This window comes from Macaca thibetana, chromosome 8, assembly GCF_024542745.1.
Source record: "Macaca thibetana thibetana isolate TM-01 chromosome 8, ASM2454274v1, whole genome shotgun sequence".
In the NCBI taxonomy this organism is placed as follows: domain Eukaryota; kingdom Metazoa; phylum Chordata; class Mammalia; order Primates; family Cercopithecidae; genus Macaca; species Macaca thibetana.
The window spans coordinates 1,672,444-1,690,739 of record NC_065585.1 but is presented as its reverse complement, the minus strand read 5'-3'; the positions used below and the strand labels follow the sequence as shown (position 1 = coordinate 1,690,739).

General features: G+C 61.8%; 1 protein-coding gene across 2 annotated transcripts in view; it reads right to left on the bottom strand.

Moving 5' to 3' along the window:
* ZC3H3 (zinc finger CCCH-type containing 3) overlaps positions 1-18,296 on the bottom strand; it is a 106,382-nt gene that overhangs the window by 29,259 nt on the left and 58,827 nt on the right. For both annotated transcript variants that reach the window (XM_050801005.1, XM_050801007.1), the window contains exons 5-9: positions 12,768-12,955; positions 5,274-5,316; positions 5,038-5,196; positions 4,872-4,941; positions 2,383-2,514 (exon numbers count right to left, since the gene is read on the bottom strand). In XM_050801005.1, coding sequence (XP_050656962.1) covers positions 2,383-2,514; positions 4,872-4,941; positions 5,038-5,196; positions 5,274-5,316; positions 12,768-12,955 — 592 coding nt within the window. The remainder of the gene's footprint in view (positions 1-2,382; positions 2,515-4,871; positions 4,942-5,037; positions 5,197-5,273; positions 5,317-12,767; positions 12,956-18,296) is intronic.

Genomic DNA, 18,296 nt, shown 5'->3' with positions numbered 1-18,296 from the left:
CACACCCACAAGGAGCCAGGAGCGGCTGTCCCAGAGCCGCCGGGTGCTGGGAGCATCTGGTGCCAGAAAGCAAGGAACGCTGCAGAAGTTGTCAGGCACATCATAAGGGCAGGAGCCCCGGCAGGGCAGCGTGAGTATTGAAAGGGGATGGCAATGGGCCAGCCGGACACACCCGTGGACACGCAGGCGAGCAGTGAGCACGGAGGAGGGAAAACTCTTCCGTCCAAGGACGCAGGCAGCGGATCAGAATTTGACAGCAGATAGACACGTTTGGCTATTAAGACTAAGGGGAGAAGGTGAGGTTTTCTAGTCTCAAAGTCTCTCCTCAGCAAAACGTTATCAGCCAGGGAGATCCCTTTGACAAGGATGGAGCAAGCTCCCAAGGCAAGGAGGAAAACAGCGCTGCACCCAGACAGGGACGTCTACCAGGGAGGATGTGGCAGGACGCGGCAGACCCCGCAGGTGTGCACAAACAGGCGGTCTGAAGTCATCCCCGTCCTGATATCCAGGACAGGCAGCATCTGGCGGAGGCTGACCCCTGAGCCACAGCCGTGGCCCCCCAAAAGGGGAAAGAGCGGAGATTTACTCCCAGCCTAAATTATTCACAAGGAAAGGGAATGTGGCTCTTTAACAAGCCGTCGCTTTATGAAGCGAGGTTAACAATTCCACTTGATTCAGTGGAATATTATAAACTCTCTGGGGTCCGCTTGAGGACTTCTACTTCAGGCGCAAGGTGACGATTCAGCACTTTTCACATTATTTAGAGAATAAAATTAACCCTCGCAGGCCCGGGCTGCCGCCTGTCCCCACTGGATCTGGCCGGCTCAGCGCTTTCCCATATATAATTACAAGCTGCTATCCATCATGCGGGCGCCGCGGCGCGGACAAACGGAAAGGCAGCAGTAAGCACTTCCACTAATAGAAGCAGGACCTAAATATCACTTTGATATTTTCATTTAAATTGAAACATTTTACAATCATCAGCCATGGCCTCCATGGGGATCCTGCCACTGCCCCCACAGGGTCTGGGGCTGCCCTGGCCAGGCCCTACCTCCCTGGAGGGGATTCCCTGCCAGGTTTCAGGTTGGGGAGCCCGGCCTGGCCCACCCTTGGCCTGGCAGCAGGAGGAGCTGAGGGCTGGCTCCTCCCGGGAAGTGGATGTGAGGACTGAGGATGAGGGAGAGGATGCTGGGAAGGGCCCGGCCCACCACAGAGCGCTGTGCACAGGAAGGAGTGTGTGGCCAGCTTCCACAGCACCCCACAGGGGAACCCAGCAAGGGAGGGCAGGAGAGCCTAGGGTCTGGCGTCCTTGCGGGTGGGCAGGGAAAGGGTTCTTGGGGTGCCTGGTGTTCTCGGCTTCACGGGGGTTGCAGACCCTGCGGCAGTGCCAACACTCAGAAGTGTGAGGACCCAGTGGCGGTGAGCCATGGCTGCAGGCCCCGGGGCTCCCTCTCAAGATGCCAGGGACAAGGAGCATCTCCAGGTCCCTTAGTTCCGGCCCCTCCCCACCCTCAGCCACCAGCCCTAGGCCAGGTGCAGGAGCCCCCAGGCCGGGAGAGAAACAGGCATGAGAGGCTGGGGGAGAGGGGAGCTGTACCTGGGACCAGGCCCACTGGGGATGCTGAGGCTACATGGCTTGGGGTGGGGAGTCCTGGTGAAGCCAAGAGGGCAGGCTGAGGCAGAGGGGAGGAGCTGGCTCCACTGCCGGGAATTTCCCAGACAGGTGAGCCTGTGAGCACCTCCCCAACACAGGAGTCAGTCACGCCCCCGGGGAGAGGGGAGCCGGAGCCATCAGCTGCAGGTGACCCTTGCAGCCCAGGTCCCCAGTTCCCCACCCAGCAGTGGTGCCCCACAATGAGCTCCAGTGCCAGCTCACCCTAGCCTCGCCAGCCACGGCTCAGGCGGCCCCCTCGGCTCTGCCCGGCCCACCCCTCTGCCCCAGGCTGGGTGGGAGTGCCCATCCACCCGCTGCCTTCCTGTGGAGGCTGCTGGCCCCACATCCACCTATAGCCCTGCCAGCCCCCTGGCCTCCAATATCCCCTTCACCACACTGCCATCCCCAGCAACATTCCAGGAGCCGCTCCGGCCCAGCCGCCACACCCCTACCATGGGGGGCCAGCTTCCAGGATACCCGTGCTGCACCTGGAAGTCTAGGTCCTCTGTGCCTCACCTTCCCATGGTTCAAACCCCGCCCTGTGCTGGTGCTGTGCAACCCCGGGACAGTTGCTGGACCTCTCTCAGTCACCTGTGAGGTGGACGTGATGACACTGACCACCTCAGGGCTGCAGAAGGGTCATCCAGCCACGGTAGGCACCCAGGAGTGAACAGAGGACGACCAAACCACAGGAACCCCGCCCACTTGGGCTCCCACGGACCTCTCACCTTTGCACCCAGGGGGCAGTAGCCTTTGAGGAAGTCGCTGCAGACCTCAGCCTTGCGGGACACGTACACGTGGCTGTAGGGACAGTTGCTGTTGCTGCAGATGCCCTTCAGGAAGTAGGAGCACACTGGCATCTGTGGGGAGGGCCAGCAGTGAGGGCCAGCAGGCGGCCACCCTCCAGGGCCCACAGATGGTGGCTGGGGACCCTCCTACAGCCCCGCTCGAGGGAGAAATGGACACGATGGCACCAGCAGGCAGGAAGGGCAGCCACCAGGACCCGCGGGGCAGGGAGGCTGCTGCTCAGAAGTGGGCCCCCGCCTTCCCAAGTGAGCCACACCCCTGCCCTTGCTCTGTCCAGAGGAGGCATGGAGCAGCCCTGTGGCTCAGCCTCAGGGGCACCCTCCTCTGAGTCCCTCACCTGTTCTGAGCCTGCCCACCGTCCAGGGCAAGATGGCAACCAGGGCTCCCAACCACTAGCCTGTGGTCACCTGCCCTTGGAGCCTCTCAGGTCATGGGGACCAGTGTCTAGGTGGGAGGACAAGCCATAGGCCAGCACCCAACAGAGGGCTCTCCAGGCACCTGACCTGTGGGCCACAGGCAGTGTCCCTGGGCTCTAGGTGGGCAGGAGCTACCTGAAAGCAGGCTTGGCGTGGCACTGGCTGCAGGCCAGCACCGTGGAGGCCAAGGCTGTCAGCAGGAGGGGTCCAGCAGTGTACTCCTCCCCAGCACAGGGCCACTGGCCACAGTCAGTGCTTGTTATCACCACTGGGCTGGGAGAGGGAAGCAATGCAACTTTCCTCCCATTTGGGGGAACCTCAGGCCTGAGGAGCAATGGCTGGGCTAGGGCCACCCAGGGAGGGAAGCAAGGGGGTCTCCTGCCGTCTCCAGGAGACATCTCCCTGCCCCTTGTGGGCCACCACAGGCTCCTCCTGGGCTGCCTGGGAGTCCAGAACAAAGATGTCACCATCTGGCCTCAGCATGGAGCCCCCACAGAGCCCCTGCCAGCACCCCGGGGTCTCCAGCCTTGCCCCAGGCTATTCCCACTCCCCTCCCAGGGCCTTGCTCCCTCCTGGGTCAGACTACCCTCCCGGCTCCCACTACCCCCGTCCCCCTCCCCTTTCCAGCCTGCTCAGAGCTGCTGGGGCCTGAGGAGCCCTGGGGGATCTGGGCAGATCCAGAGGCTTTAAAAAGTCACTTTTCTGGGGCGAGGTTGGGGATGGGAGAGGAACTTGTCTAAGGCCAAGGAGGGAAGAAGGGGTCCAGAGAGCCAGCGGCCAGGGCTGAGAGGGAGGGAGGGAGAAGGCAAAGAAACAAAGGGTGATTTAACGAGCGGGAGTTTATTTCTAATTGTCTTTTAACTGCAGTCGCAGAGGGGAGAGGGGCTGGGGGCCCGTTTGGGGCTGGCGGTGGTGGGCTGTAGACAATTCCCTTAATGTGGTTTTTGATATAGAGCCCAAATTAGCTCTAATAAAAAGGGATGATAAAGCCAACTCTACAGCAAACGGAGCTCCTCCTGGCTGTCAGAGCGGGGCTGTTATCAAGAGGAAACTGCATTCTCATTTCAATTAACCTTGTTTGCACCCCGCCACGTCCACACAAATAACAATAACATTAATTCAGGGCACTGGTGCGGGGCGTCCACATTAGACAGCTTGGAATGTGCTCTGGCTTTGGAGCTGGGAGCTAATGAACCCGAAACTCGACGTGAATTTCCAAATTGCTCACAACAGAGTTCCGAAGCTCTATTAGGGAGAAAAATGCTGATTCTTTTCAAGTTCCTCAAGGGGAAAAGCTGTTGCGGCAGCAGCACCCCTGCCCAACACCGCCTCCCTCATCCGAGGCAGCCCTCACTCCACTCGCATGCTGTGGTCACACCGTGGCTGAGTCCAGGGCACAAGAGCTACATGTGTCCCCGCCAGCACTGACCCCTGACCCCAGCCCCGGGGCGCTCTTGCTTCTTCCCAGCAGGGGACCCACCTTGGCTCAAAGCAAGTCTGTGGGGTTTTAGGCGGGGACAACCGCATGAGCCAGGAGTCCAGCTGTTTCCCCTCCAGCCCCTCCCTCCTGCCTTCTGCCCAGGCAGCCTCCCCACCCAGCCCCTCACATACAGCTTCCCCGCTCCTGCCAACCCCAGTCTGAAGAGGCCCTGAGGCCTCGGCCCTGGGTCCACAGGGGCACCTATGGGACCACATTCCCCTGGGCATGTGTAAGGGAGGCCTGGGGATCTGGTGAGGCCTGGTGCTGTCAGGAGAAGGGAAAAGAGACCCCTGTGCATGGTGAGCGGGGACCCCATCAGTGCTGCTTTCCTGGGCAGCCCAGGTGCAAAACCTGCAGTGGGGTAGAGGCGGTACAGCAGACTCTAAGGACGCCAGGGCAGGGATCTGCATGTCCCAAGCCCAGGGAAAGCTGTGGGCACCATCTGCCCAGAGGCCAGGTGGCCAAGGCCCCAGAGAAAGGTGCACAGGAACAGGGCCACCAGCGCCGCACTCACCTTCTCCTTGGACACATGGTGGGAGAAGGGGCAGGTCCCATCCGTTTTCTTGCAGGTGCCCCGGACAAACCTGCAGCACCAGGAGAAAAGGGTGTGAGGAAGAGCCAGCAGGGACCACGGGCAGGGCCCAGCACAGAACCTCCCCCAGGTGAGGGCAGGAGGGCACCTGGTGCACACGGCCACCTTCTCAGGGTCATGGATGTAAGGGCAGCGCTCGCCGCGGTTGCACCTGCCGAAGCGGTTGTAGTACATGCAGTACTCCTTCCTCTTCTCCCTCCGCTGCCGTGCCTGCCGGATGATGGCCAGGCTGCGCTGCACGGCCCGGCTGCGGACAGGGAGAGAGGTGCGTGAGCCCGAAGGCAAGCAGGGAGCCCCACCCACTGCCCAGCCCGAAGGCAGTACCTGGCCAGGGAACGGCTACAGCTGCCTGCAGGATCCAGCCGGCCTGTTGGGGAGAGAGGCACGGGTCATAGCAGGCCACAGCCTTGCCCACAGGCCCTTTCCCTGCTAACCCCCTTAGTCAAGGCCCTCAGGGGTCCCAGCCCTCAGCTCAGGCAAAGCCTCCCCTCCAGGAAACTGCCCAGAGCTCCCCTCCCTACAGTGGTTCAGACGCCCTGGGCCCTGCCAGGCCCCTCTGGGGACACAGCACCTGAGAGTGGGGAGCTGCTGGGCCCTGTGTCTGGCTCTTCTCCAGGGTAGGGTCCAGGAAGGGCTCCTGTCCCTGCCCTCAGAGCCAGCAAAGCCAGGCAGCACCCGCGGAGGGCCTGGCCACGTGGGCTGGAGCCGCCCGCCTGTCCCTGTGGCCTCCCTGGTCAGGCTCCCCAGGGCCACACTCTGCTGGCTGGAACCCCCCTGCTGGCTTCCTCATGTCCCTGGGTGCCCATCCTGGGCCGAGGCAGTGACTGGCCAATGGACACTGCTCCTGGCTCTCTCCTCAGCCCCGGCTACCCAGGAAGCTGCCCTGTAAACAGAACAGCTGCTAACAGCAGCACCTCCCTCTGCCAGAGCCTGGGCTGGGGCTTGTGGGGGACCTGCAGGGTCGCTTAGACCAGGGCATGAATATGGCCCATGGGGCACACATGGTCTGGGCTTTTTTTTTTTTTTTTTTTTTGAGACAAGAGTCTCGCTCTGTCTCCCAGGCTGGAGTGCGGTGGCGCGATCTCCACTCACTGCAAGCTCCGCCTCCCGGGTTCACGCCATTCTCCTGCCTCAGCCTCCCGTGTGGCTGGGACTACAGGCGCCCGCCACCGCGCCCGGCTAATTTTTGTATTTTTATTTTTATTTTTATTTATTTATTTTTTTTGAGACGGAGTCTGGCTCTGTCACCCAGGCTGGAGTGCAGTGGCCGGATCTCAGCTCACTGCAAGCTCCGCCTCCCGGGTTCACGCCATTCTCCTGCCTCAGCCTCCCGAGTAGCTGGGACTACAGGCGCCTGCCACCTCGCCCGGCTAAGTTTTTGTATTTTTAGTAGAGACGGGGTTTCACTGTGTTACCCAGGATGGTCTCGATCTCCTGACCTCGTGATCCGCCCGTCTCGGCCTCCCAAAGTGCTGGGATTACAGGCGTGAGCCACCGCGCCCGGCCGGTCTGGCCTTTTAGGAGCAAGAGCAGTTTCTGATTTTTAGAGGACTGTAAAACTAAAGAAATGCAGCAGAGGTGTGGGGGCAAAGCCCACTCGGCGGAGGCATCTGCCCGACTGCCCACTGCAGCTGTGGGCTCCTGGGGGAAGGGCACCTGTCCCTGAGGCCCTGGGCTGGCCCTAGCAGATCTTGGCTAGTGCCTATTACTCTAAATTTCAGAGGTGCCTCATCAGATACTCCTCAAAACCCTGAGCATAAGGACCACCCCAGCCTTTCTGAAACTGCACACCACGGCCTGAGAGGGCAGCGGTGGCAGGAAGGGAATGGACTTTGGGACTGGACATGGCCGAGTGCTGCGAGGCCTGAGAGCCAAGGGGATGAGGCGGGGAGGGGGTGCCACCTGGAGGAGGAGGGTCTACTCCGGTGACACAGTCCTGCCTGCCTTTTACAGACAGAGGTCACCCAGGATCATGGGGTGGGCAGGGCAGGGCGAGCCTGCTGAGGGCGGCTTTCCCGGGTTCCTCAAATACGCGCATGATCCTGCCCAGACCAGATCCAATTTCCTCCAGGGCAAATGCTGAAATGGACACTGCAGTTAAGAGGCAGAGGTGACATCACTCAGAAATTCTGGGGACCTGAGGTGGCGACAAAGCCATCCTGCTTTAAAAAGGGACGTCCCAAAGCTGCCCAGCCCCAAATAGCCAGCCCTGCCCCACTCTGAGCACTGGAGAGCAGCCTCGTCCTCACTCCCCAGATGGCCCAGCAGCCACAGGCTCCCACCCGAGGACCCAAGCCGTCTTCTCCTTTGCACCCTCAGGCTGGAGCCCCCACACTCCTCGCTTTGTGCTTTGCATCCAGCCCGGTGCTCCCTGGCTGGGGTCAATGGTGCTGCTGCCCTTCGCCCTCAGGGACCCTGCCTAGTGTCCCCACTCTCAGACCATCTCAAGTTTCAAAAGGGCAGCTCCAGAGCTGAGTGGCAAGTGAGCCCTGCAGGCGCAGAAGCAGGAGCTAGTAATGGTGCCTGGGGGCAGGAAAGGAGGCACTGAGGAAGGTAGAAACCTGGGGAGTGTGCGGAGGCCAAGGGCAAAGGGAGGGTGATGAGGGTCTTGGGGCGGGGGGGATCAATGTGGGCGGCGAGCTCAGGGCAGCTTCTGTTCTCAGGCTGGGACCCTTGTCCCCGGGTGGGCAGCAGGGTCCCGTCCAGGCAGCACGGGCATGCCCTCGCACCTGCCAGACTGTGGTGAGGGACGCGGCAATGCGGCAGCCTGTTGACACTGCTGGTTCCCAGGCTCTTGCCCAGGCTGCCGGTGACACTGTGACGCCATCCGCTCCCAGCCAGGGACATGCCGGCATCACATGCCCGCCTGGCAGGACTGGGGTGCAACGGGGGGGGGTTACTTCCCTTTCCACTTTGTGCTATTTAAAAAACATGCCAGTGTGTCGGCCAGGCGCGGTGGCTCATGCCTGTAATCCCAGCACTCTGGGAGGAAGAGGCAGGCAGATCACCTGAGGTCCAGAGTTCGAAACCAGCCATGACCAACATGGAAAAATCCCGTCTCTACTGAAAATACAAAATTAGCTGGGTGTGGTGGCACATGTCTGTAATCCCAGCTGCTCCGGAGGCTGAGGCAGGAGAATGGCTTGAACCCGGGAGGCGGAGGTTGCTGTGAGCCGAGATTGCGCCATTGCACTCCAGCCTGGGCTACAAGAGCGAAACTCTGTCTCAAAAAAAAAAAAAAAAATTCCCAGTGTGAGGCTCACGACAGGAGTTCTGACAAGAACAGGAGGCACTTTTTCAAATGCTTTGCAGTGTTAAAAAATGCACATAAAATAGCTGGCTGGAAAAGAGGCAGGGGCTGCCTGAGAGGTGCTAAAAAGTTCAACTGAATAACCCCCAGCAACTCAACAGCAGAAGGCGCCGTGCATTCCAGAGAACTTTCACTTCCCCGGGATCTTCCCAGAATAGACACGGCTCCCGCCAGCCCCACCCCCTGCTCGGTGCCCCAGTGCCGGCTCTGGGCCAGGCTCCTCTGGGCACCGCTGGATGTCAGGCCCTGCAAGGCAAGCGGGATAGAGGCCCTGAAGTCAGAGGTTCCTCAGCACCTCCAGTCCCTGCTCCGGCCAGCACCCACTGGACAGCTGCTGCCTGGCCCAAGGGACAACATCCATGATGAGCGGCGCACGCAGGCAGCCCCAATTCCCAGGCCAGCCCTCTCCCAGGAAGTCAGGCAGGGCCGCGCCAAGCCCTGGTCTGCTCACAGCGTGCCCACCAGGCCCTCCAGGGCACGTCCGTCTGGTACATGGAAGCTGCATCCTTGGGAGAAGGCGGCCAGTGGCAGAGGGCGCCCCAGGAGAGGCAATGTGGGGCGGGGGCTCTCAGACAGGGCCTTTGTCACCCCAGGGAGGGAGGGCAGGTGGCGAGCAGGGGAGGTGCAGAGGCCGGACGTGCCAGGAACACGCAGCAGCTGGCCCGCAGCAGGGAGGGCCACAACCACAGGTGCCAAGGCCAGCCTTGTGGCCAGAGACTGGGGCCTCTGCCCCATCACAGGGACCGTCAGGCTCTTGGTGGCCATATATGGGCCATGCTCACTGGAGGCCTACACAGGAGTATGTGGGGAGGGGCCCTGGAGCTCAGCCCTTCAGGTGGCAGGTGGGCCGGGAAGGGAGGGCTCGGCTTCACGGAGTGGGGAAGCTGGGGGTAGAAGCCACACTGTCCTCTGCCATCACGGGCCCAGAGCCCGGGGGCTCAGCCAGGACAACCACCCCCACCCCTTCCAAGAAGGCTGCACTTTCTTGTTGAAGTCAAATTTCTGCTGACACCAGGGGAGGAAATTTATTTCTTTAATTATTATTCCTCTTAAGTGGGCTGGTCAGCAGTATCCCACAGCTGGGAGCCATCTACCTTCCTCATGGCGAGGCGGGGCCGGTGGGGGCCCAGGCAGCTGGAGCTGTGGCCTCGGCTGTCGACCCAAAGGGCGGGTGCGGCCTCACTGGGCTCTGCACAGCCCCAGGACTGCCACAGTTGCCACCAAGTCTGGCCAGCAGGACACCAGAGGCCGCAGCCCTACTTGATGGAAGGCGGGGCCTCCCCAGGGGCAGGGGTGGGAGGAAGGAGGCCCCAGGACCCCTGCCTGCCACTGGCCTCTGTGCACCAGACCCTCCTTGCTTGTGTTGCTGAGGCCGAATGAGGGAGCTCTGAGTTGCTACTGGTGCAGGGGTGAGATGCGCCCCAGAAGGGCTGGGGGAACCACACTGGCTCTCTGATGGCTCTGGGGCAAGGGAAGGGCCAGCAGAGGCAGGGGCCAGTCAGCAAGGGTGGCCGGGATAGACTGTTCACAGTGTGGTGATGTCAGGGGCTCTGCGCCCGCCATGTGTGTAAATGGGAAGGCAAGCTTCTGCGGAGCTCAGCACTTGGCACCAAGGGGGAGACGCAGCAGCGCCGCAGCCTCCCAGGGAGGAGTGTGGCAGCCCCTCCCTCCCCTCCCCACTGCTGAGCAGGCCAGGGCTATACACTCCCTCCTCCCCAAAGCTCAGACCCTGGGCCGTTTGGTGGTGGGCACCGTGTCTGAAGGGGCCAAGTGCAAACCTGCTGCCTGCCTGCTGCCTGCCACAGGCATCTCATGGACACTGAGGGATGGGAGGAGCCGGGGTGGCAGGTGCACCTCCCCCAACAGGCCCACCCAGCCCAATATAAGTGGACCACAGGATCCCGGCGACCCAAGGACCCCGGTGCAGGGAGACGGACCCAAGCCACAAGCCCCTCCGTGGGTTCCACAAGCGCACAGTATGGGGAGAGTCCCAAGGACACACCGCGACCTGGGGTGAAGAGGTGGGGCCAGCCTTGGCACTGTGCAGGGAGTGGGATGCAGCTGCTGTAGTGGGGGCCACTCCCTGAGTGGGTGGGTCCCTGGGATGGACTCTGGCTCTGGAAAGGGCAGCAGGCATCCCCTCCCTGGCTTCGGCTTCCGCAGAGCAGGGCAGGGCCTGCAGACTGACTGCCAGGAGCAGCCTCAGCTGCCTATCCTGGCTGCCCGGGGCTCTCGGGGACGTCGGGACATCATGGTCTCCATGGCTGCTGTCTTGGCCACTTAACCATCAACCTCGGTCAATGCTATTATCATGACTACCGGGAGCTTTCTGAATGGGGGTGCAGGGGTGCCAGGCAGACCCCGCCTGCCCCCAACCCATCTCATCTCCCTGCTGGCTGTGCATGGGGTCCTGCAATGTCTCACACCCCGGCACGCTCCCGCCCAGGCCTCTGCACGGTCACCTGGGGATGCTCTTGCTGCTCCTGGCCCTTCTGAGCTCCTCTGTTTTCAGCTCATGAGAAAGGCCTCCCTGACCGCCTGACTGGACACGAGTCTACGAATCTACGCCTGTGGGCCCTAGGAATCTTCACTCGTGTTCAGCCCGCGCCTCCCCCTGCACTAGGGATGTCAGAGGCAGCATCCGTGGGAGGTGCAGGGCACCCTCCCACCCAGGCAGGCAGCTGAGGGCTCGGGGCACCCTTCCCTGGGCAGAGGGATCAGCCCGGATGCTCTGTCCACTGCCTTCAGGACCAGAGAGGAAAGCCAGTGCCAGGACTGTGCCTGCAGGGTCAGTGCTCTCAGGACAGTGCCAGCCAACGTGGGGCTTGGCCTCTGCCAAGGAGGCCCAGGAGAAAGGTGGGACCACCCGGCATGAGCAGAGAGGCACCTCATGGCTTTGTCCCTGGGGGGTCAAGCACGACGTCCTCAGAGCGCCTGCTGCCGGCCCCGGGAGCTCCACTGCTCAGGCTCCCTGTTGGCCCACATGGCTGGTGGCAGGTGGATGGCCGCAGGCACCTGGGACCTGCTGTGCCAGAGATTGGCCAGGGGCTTATGCTTCACTCAGGGAATGACTGTTGGAGATGAGCCCGAGGCCCCTGCCCTCCATGATACAAACAGCTGTGTGTGGGGCCCCACAAGCCACGAAGCTCTGGAGTCAGAGGGTCAGAGGTAACCAGAGAAGGCCCTGCTGGGTGACAGGAGGGCCTGTCCCCCAACCCACGGCAGCATCCCCCAGGGGCGGAGCCTCACCAAGGCCCCCATGTTCTCAGTCAGCTCCTGCACTGAGCACCCTGGGTGTAGCAGAGATGAGGCCACACACACAAATCACACCGCCCAGTCCCTCAAGGTACGGGTGGGGAAGCGGAGGCACACACAGGAGTGACACAGTGCCCAGGAAGGGACCCAGGGCTTCTCACCAGATCCTCACCAAGTGAGGACTTATTCCCACGCAGTTCACCAGGCCCCCCGGCCCCAGCCACCAGCCTGCAGGCATGGTCAGGGGCACTGGCCAGCCACAGTGTGGCTCAGAGCCCTGCGAGGCAGGTGCCAGGGCCCCCATGCTGCCCCCAGCGACCCTGCCCGGGAAACAGCCTGGAAGCCCCTGGAGCCCGGAGATGAACACTAGGAACACAGCCAGGCAGGGTGGCCAGTGAGGCTGGCTTCCAGGGAAGGACGCTTCCCGCCTCTCCTCTGACCCCCACAGACCCTGCCCTCGGAGTCCACCTCCTCCAGGGCTGAACCTGTTCTCCCTCGAGGCCCCAGGCGGGTCGGGGAGCCAGCGGGGCCCAGCCTCTGCAATCCCAACACCGCTTGCAATCTCCCCCACCCTTTTTTTTTTGATGGACAAGAAGGGGTAAAATTGGACTGAAACCAAAATATTTTTCTAGTTAATTTGTAGGATAAGCAAATCCAAAGCATTTCCTTCTCCTGAGCCTGTTTCCCTGGGCTGGGAGGGTGCGAGGTGGCGGCGCCGGCTGCCTCCAGACACAGTTGTCGAGGCGTCGCCAATGCGATTACGGGCACCGCGGCCCCAGGTGTGCGCTCGCCCAGGCGTGTTTACCGTACCTGGCCTCATCCTTTTTCCAAAAGCGAAACACGGTGCTTGTGAGCAACTCTTCCCTACCCCACAGAAAATCAAGGGCCGCTCAGTCACACGAACCGGGCACCACTCCAGAGCCCTTCCCGGGGGATGCCAGCGAAAGGCCGGCCTCCTGGCACCCTCCATTCTCCGGCTCCCCTGTCAGTCTCACTAGGGATGGCTACAAAGGCGCTGGGTGTATGGAAGAGTGAAATTAACTCCCAGGCTGGGAGGTGACCCACTTGGGAAGTGCTTGTTTGGACTGGCTCCCCAGGAGCATGAGGCCCCTGACCTCCTCCCTAAGACAGGGGCCTGAGCCAAGGCCCAGAGTAGCCACAGCATGTTGGAGGTTAGGGGGTCGGGCCTGCAGTGCCCACCACACACTGGCCGGACGGTGTCACCTCCCAGCGCCCCCGCCCTCACCTCTCACCTGTGCGGAGAAGGGGTTTGCTGCCCGCGTCGCCGGGCTGGCCGGAGGTCTTGGAGAGTTTGTTGGCAGATACTTTGTACAGGACCCCTCCGATGCAGCGGTACCCTTTGCTCCGCCACCGAGGGGAGCCCGGTTGGGCTTTCCCACCCCCGCTGGCAACTGGACGCAGGCGGTTCAGCACCAGGGACCTGCAGAGACAGGAAATGCCCATCAAACCTGGCCCCAGGACAAACTACAGCTCTGATGGTCAGTGCCAGGGGCTGAGCCCAGGCCTGGCCTCCCGAGGCGGACAGGGAGCAGCACCTGCGGTGGGACAGACTACAGCTCTGCTGGTCAGTGCCAGGGGCCGAGCCCAGGCCTGACCTCCCAAGGGGGACAGGGAGCAGCACCTGCGGTGGGCACACACTCCATCTGCGGTGACCACAGGCCACTGGCCCAGCTGCCAAGAGACTTCTGGCCCCCGACCCCCACCTCAGGGACGCTTTGGCTGTCATCAGGGAACACTGACAAGGAGTCCCAGGAAGTGGTGCCCCCGACCCCACCCACAAGGCTGGGAACTCATGAGCCCCTAAGAGCCACGGTGAGGGAGCAGTGTCCTCCAGTGCACACCTCTCCTGTGGACATAACCACCCCGCCCTGGCCAACTGGCTGTGCACTGCGGGGTAAGGGTCCCTGGGGCTGCAGGGCAGAGGGGCTGCAAGGTGTCCACGTGCTGGTGAGAAGCACACCTGGCCCTTGGTACCTGGGCTGAGGCTCCCTTGAGTCTGCTTCAAGGCTGGGGCTATTTCTACCAAAGCGGCCCCGGCACACACCACCCTGGCCTTCAGGACCACAGACACGATAGGGTCAGCTCCACCCTGTCCTGCCTCCCCTTCATCCACAGCTCAGAAAGCCCCGCACTGAGAGTGCACAGCGACAGCCTCACAGACCCCTGGCCAGGCAGGTTGAGGGAAATGCAAGTCCAAGGGCTGAAGAGGCCGCGACAGCCCCTGGAGTTAGCTGAGCCAATGACCCTGGCTAGAGGAGGAGACCTAGGCCAACAGACCCTGAGCCCTGGCAGCCCCCACTCCTGCCAGATACTCCACAGCCTAGGGGAAGAGTAAGACAGGAGGGGCCTGAGCTGCACTCCAGAGGCACCTCCCTGCAGCTGCCAGCCACACCCACAGCCCTGCAGACCCGCGGGCAAGCAGCCCCCAAGGTGGGGGGCTCAGGGCTTGGCATAGGCCTCTGCAGGGCACAGGGCTGCCAGGGTGCATTTCAGCAGTGATCAGCTCATGCAAATTGAGCTTCATTCCACATGGGCTCACACTCTGCTTATGATGCCATGACTCCTGAGGTGGGTACCGCGCCCCCGGCAAATCTGGGCAGCAAACGTGGGCAGGACGTTTTTGGGCAGCCATGGATACACAGGCGGCAGAGGGACCAGTCAAGTGGGAGGCGAGGACGGGCAGCTCAGGCCTGGCACAGGGCTGTGCCCCCGTTCTACGCTCTCCATGCCACACCAGTCCCCATGGCCCTGCAGCTGCATAGGCCTCTGCTGTGGAGTACCCGAGCTCCCCAACTCTGCCACAGCTGCAGGAGACCCTTTTCCAGCTGGTCTGGGCCAGGGTGGGGTGCCCCTTAGACTCAGACCTATAGCAAGCATGAAGGTGGGGCTCGCTTGTCTGGCTGGATGGGGCAGGTGCAGGGGGACGGCAGCATATCCGTCAAAGCCACCCACGAGGAGCCAACAGACCTGGTGGCACTGGGGACGGAGCAGCCCTGCTGTCGGGTTCAGCCGCCATCCCCACCACTCAGCCCCACAACCTCTCCGGGCCTCGGTCCCTCTGCCTGCAAGCTGGGGTAATTCTCAGCAGCCGGGGGCCTCCAAGGGCCCAATAGAGAGAGAATGGCAGCAGAGAGAGCCTGGCGCTGGGGATTGCAGCTGCAGTGTAAGTACAAGCACTGAGGCCAGAGCACTTAACCCAGTTTCCTTTAATTAAAATTCTAGTTCACAAACACCAATCTTGGCGGGAAAGAGCCCACCAAGGGGCCTGGCAGTGCTGAGTGGTCTGCTGGCCTCCACCTCCCACCCATCCTGTCTGCGCCCGGCACACTCCAGCTGCTCCCCAACCCCCGGCCGGGCACTGTCTGGGCCAGAAGGGTGGAGGGTAGGCATCCTGCCAGCCAGACTCAGACCTCCAGGCTCTCATCAGACCCTGGGGTCCCGGTGCAGCCCTGGCCTCCAGGTGCCTGCAGGCCCAGCAGGTGCATGGCCCACACCTTCGGCTTATCCTGGCACAAGGCCTGGAGGGAGGGCCAGGCCAGGCGGAACCTCCTGCACCAGCCTCTCGGTTGGAGAACCCCATCAGTCCCGGGGGCTCACAGGCAGGTTCTGACCTTCCACAGGAGCTACAGCCACTGCCTGGGGGACACTCAGCTTGACCCCAAATCCCACAGTCAGGCTGAGCCCAGGGCCCTGCACCAGCCTCACAGTACCCACAGGCCTGAGGGGTCTCACCGCCCACAGCCAGCTGCTCCTTCATATGCCAGCCCAGGGCTGGGGCGGCATTGGGAGGGTGAGGGGGCTGGTGGCCAGGGTGCACCCCCAACTGCAGCACCAGCCACTCACAGAGCCTCTGGCCATCATACATCTGGGGCCAGAGCTAACTGTGGTCCTTGCCCCAGAAAGGCCGCTCAGGGCCAGCCTGGACTTGCTCCCGGGAGCCCCCAGCTCCTTGCCTCCCCACAGGCTCCAGTGAATAGATGGTAAGGCTGCACTCTTGCGGGAAGCACCCACTCCTGCATGCCCAACCCTACCCACAGCACAGGATGGGTTCAACCCTGGCCGCCACAAAGCAGGAGGGACACGCAGGTAGCAGAGCCAACCCAGCTCCGCCTGGGTCCAGCCAGGACGCCCTGAGGGGACGGCTGGGAGGGAGGCCCAGAACCCAGGCACGCGAGGACTCGGTTGCGGGAGTGTCCCCCTGACTGAGGCTCACATGGGGACAGGCCACCACCCACTGACTGTGTGGCTCTCCAAAGGCACCTGGAGGGAGGGCGAGGCCCGGGCCTGCAGCACCTGCTCCCCTCCCCCAGGGGCAGCCACAGCTGGCCAGGCCCAGGAAAGGCCAGTGGGGCAGAGGCAGCAGGGCCTCTGGGGGTCAGGAGGCACTGGAAGATTCCAGGACCACCCCACCCATCAGGGCTGCCTCTCAGCTCTGTCTCAGGAGCTTGGTCTGGCCATGCCCCTGCTCATTTTTTTTTTAATTTTTATTTTTTGAGACAGTTTTGCTTTTGTGGCCCAGGCTAGAGTGCAATGGTGCGATCTCGGGTCACTGCAACCTCCGCCTCCTGGGTTCAAGAGATTCTCCTGCCTCAGCCTCCAGAGTGTCTGGGCTTACAGGCATGCGCCAACACGCCCGGCTAACTTTTGTATTTTTAGTAGAGACGGGGTTTCATCCCACTGGCCAAGCTGGTCTTGAACTCCTGACCTCAGGTGGTCCACCTGCCTTGGCCTCCCAAAGTGCTGGGATTACAGGTGTGAGCCACTGCGCCCGGCCGCCCCCGCTCATTCTTATGGATGAACATGAACAATTAGCTTGTCCTCTTCTCCTCCCTCCTAAAAAAAAAACCACTTACTAGAGTGTGAGAGCACCCAGAGAACGTTAGTGATTTGGGTGGAATGGAGATGCGGCAGCCCCTGCTGAGCCGTCCCAGGCTCTGTGCCCGCTCTTCATGCTTGGGAATGTTTCCAGCCTCCCACTGCCCACCACTGCCTCGGAGCCCAGGGCCTCCTGGGAATAGGGGAGGGTGCTTCCCGGTGCTCAGCACACCTAGCCCAGCAGCCTCATTCCGAGAAGCTGAATCCTGGGAAGATGCTGTGGCAGAACCTCGGGCCTGCGCAGGTTGGCGGGTGACGGAGAGTTGTCTGGGGTTGCCCTCACCCCTGCCCTCGCCCCTGCCCTCGCCCTGGCTGCCTGGCTGGCTTTGGAACCTGCAGCAGGAGGGTGCTGGGAGGGTGTGGGGTGAGGGCCTTGTAGCTTTTCATGGCCGTGGGTGTCACAGCACTCCAGTAAATTGTGACCCTAATGGAGAGGACGGCCTTTGGAAACGAACTGCATTGAGAAGGGGGATGAAATTAATGAGATAATAGCAGGGCCAAGGACCCGGAGTGCGCGTCTGCCCTCACGGCAAGGCTCTGTAATTCCTTTTCTGCGACGGGAGCTGCAGATCTAAAGGCCTCTCCCGTCCGTCCGGCAGGCCCACGCCGCCAGGAAATTTCATTAACGCTGGAAAATAGGAAAGGTATTAAGCGTGGATAATGAAGGCCAGGGAGGGAACAGTGCCTTAAGATAGTCTTCTTTCTCGCCTTTGTAATGGGAGGCATGAACTTTCCCTTCAAATCCATTTCTAATCCATTTGAAATACTACAGCAAATTATCTTTCCTTCAGCCCGAAAGCGGCCAGCCAATTTACTCCGAATAGAAGTGACAATGCCCCAGGATTTATCACCATAACCTTGACTACACCAGGGCGAGGCTGGGCCTCCCCTCTCCCCCCTGGGGGGGCACAAAGGCCAGGAGGGGGAGATAACATTTTAAATGAAAAGCAGCGGTAATGGGGAGAAAGACACACACACCACAAAAGTAGGTGTATAAAGCAGCTGTCTGTGCAGTACTGCTTTAGGAGCACCCGGAAACTTCCAGGCCAGAAGCTGTCCAGGCTGGCGAGGGGCACTGCAGGTGCCCAGAGGGCTGAGTCCAGGCCCTTCTGTCTCTGAAAGCCCCTGTCCTGCCTCAGCCTGGGCCCCTCAGTCTTGCTGAGTGCTGCCAGCGCTGCTAGGCACAGGTAGCAACAGTGGGGGCCAGGTGGACCTCTGACTCTCCACCCTCAGGGACTCCTCTCACCTGTCCCCTGGACTTCAGTGGTGCTGGGGGCCTGGGCAAGATGGAAGAGAAGCTCGCTCTGAGGTCCTGGTTTTCCTGAAAACCCAAGGGCAAACCCGGTGCATCCCCTGCCGGCATCCACAAGGCAGACCCGGTGCATCCCCTGCCGGCATCCACAAGGCATGCCCACGCACAGCCTGCCAGTTGCCAGGCCTCCAGGCAAGTGGTCAACGCAAGGACTTTGACTACCGAGTGGTCGACGCAAGGACTTTGAGGACCAACCCTGGACACACACACTCTATCCACTTCCTGAGGGCACTGCCCGTGGCAGGTCAGAGCACCCCCTTGCCATGTCGCGTGCACCATGCAGGCTGAGAGGGGCCTCACCCCAGGCCACATCATTGTTCCCGGGCACAGATGCGCACACACGTGGACCAGATCAGCGGCCTCGCAGTCAGGGCAGTGCATGCACATCAAGCAGACCCTGTGCACTGCCTGCCCCCAGGGTGATGGCCTCAGCACTTGCGCTCCCAGCAGAAGCCCCAGCTCAGCAGAAACATATTTGACAAACCAATGCAGCTCCTCGGGCAAGTCCAGCCCTCTGAGCACCCAGGCCCTTTCAGGCCCTGCTCCCTGCCATGCGCGCTGCCTGCGGTGTCTC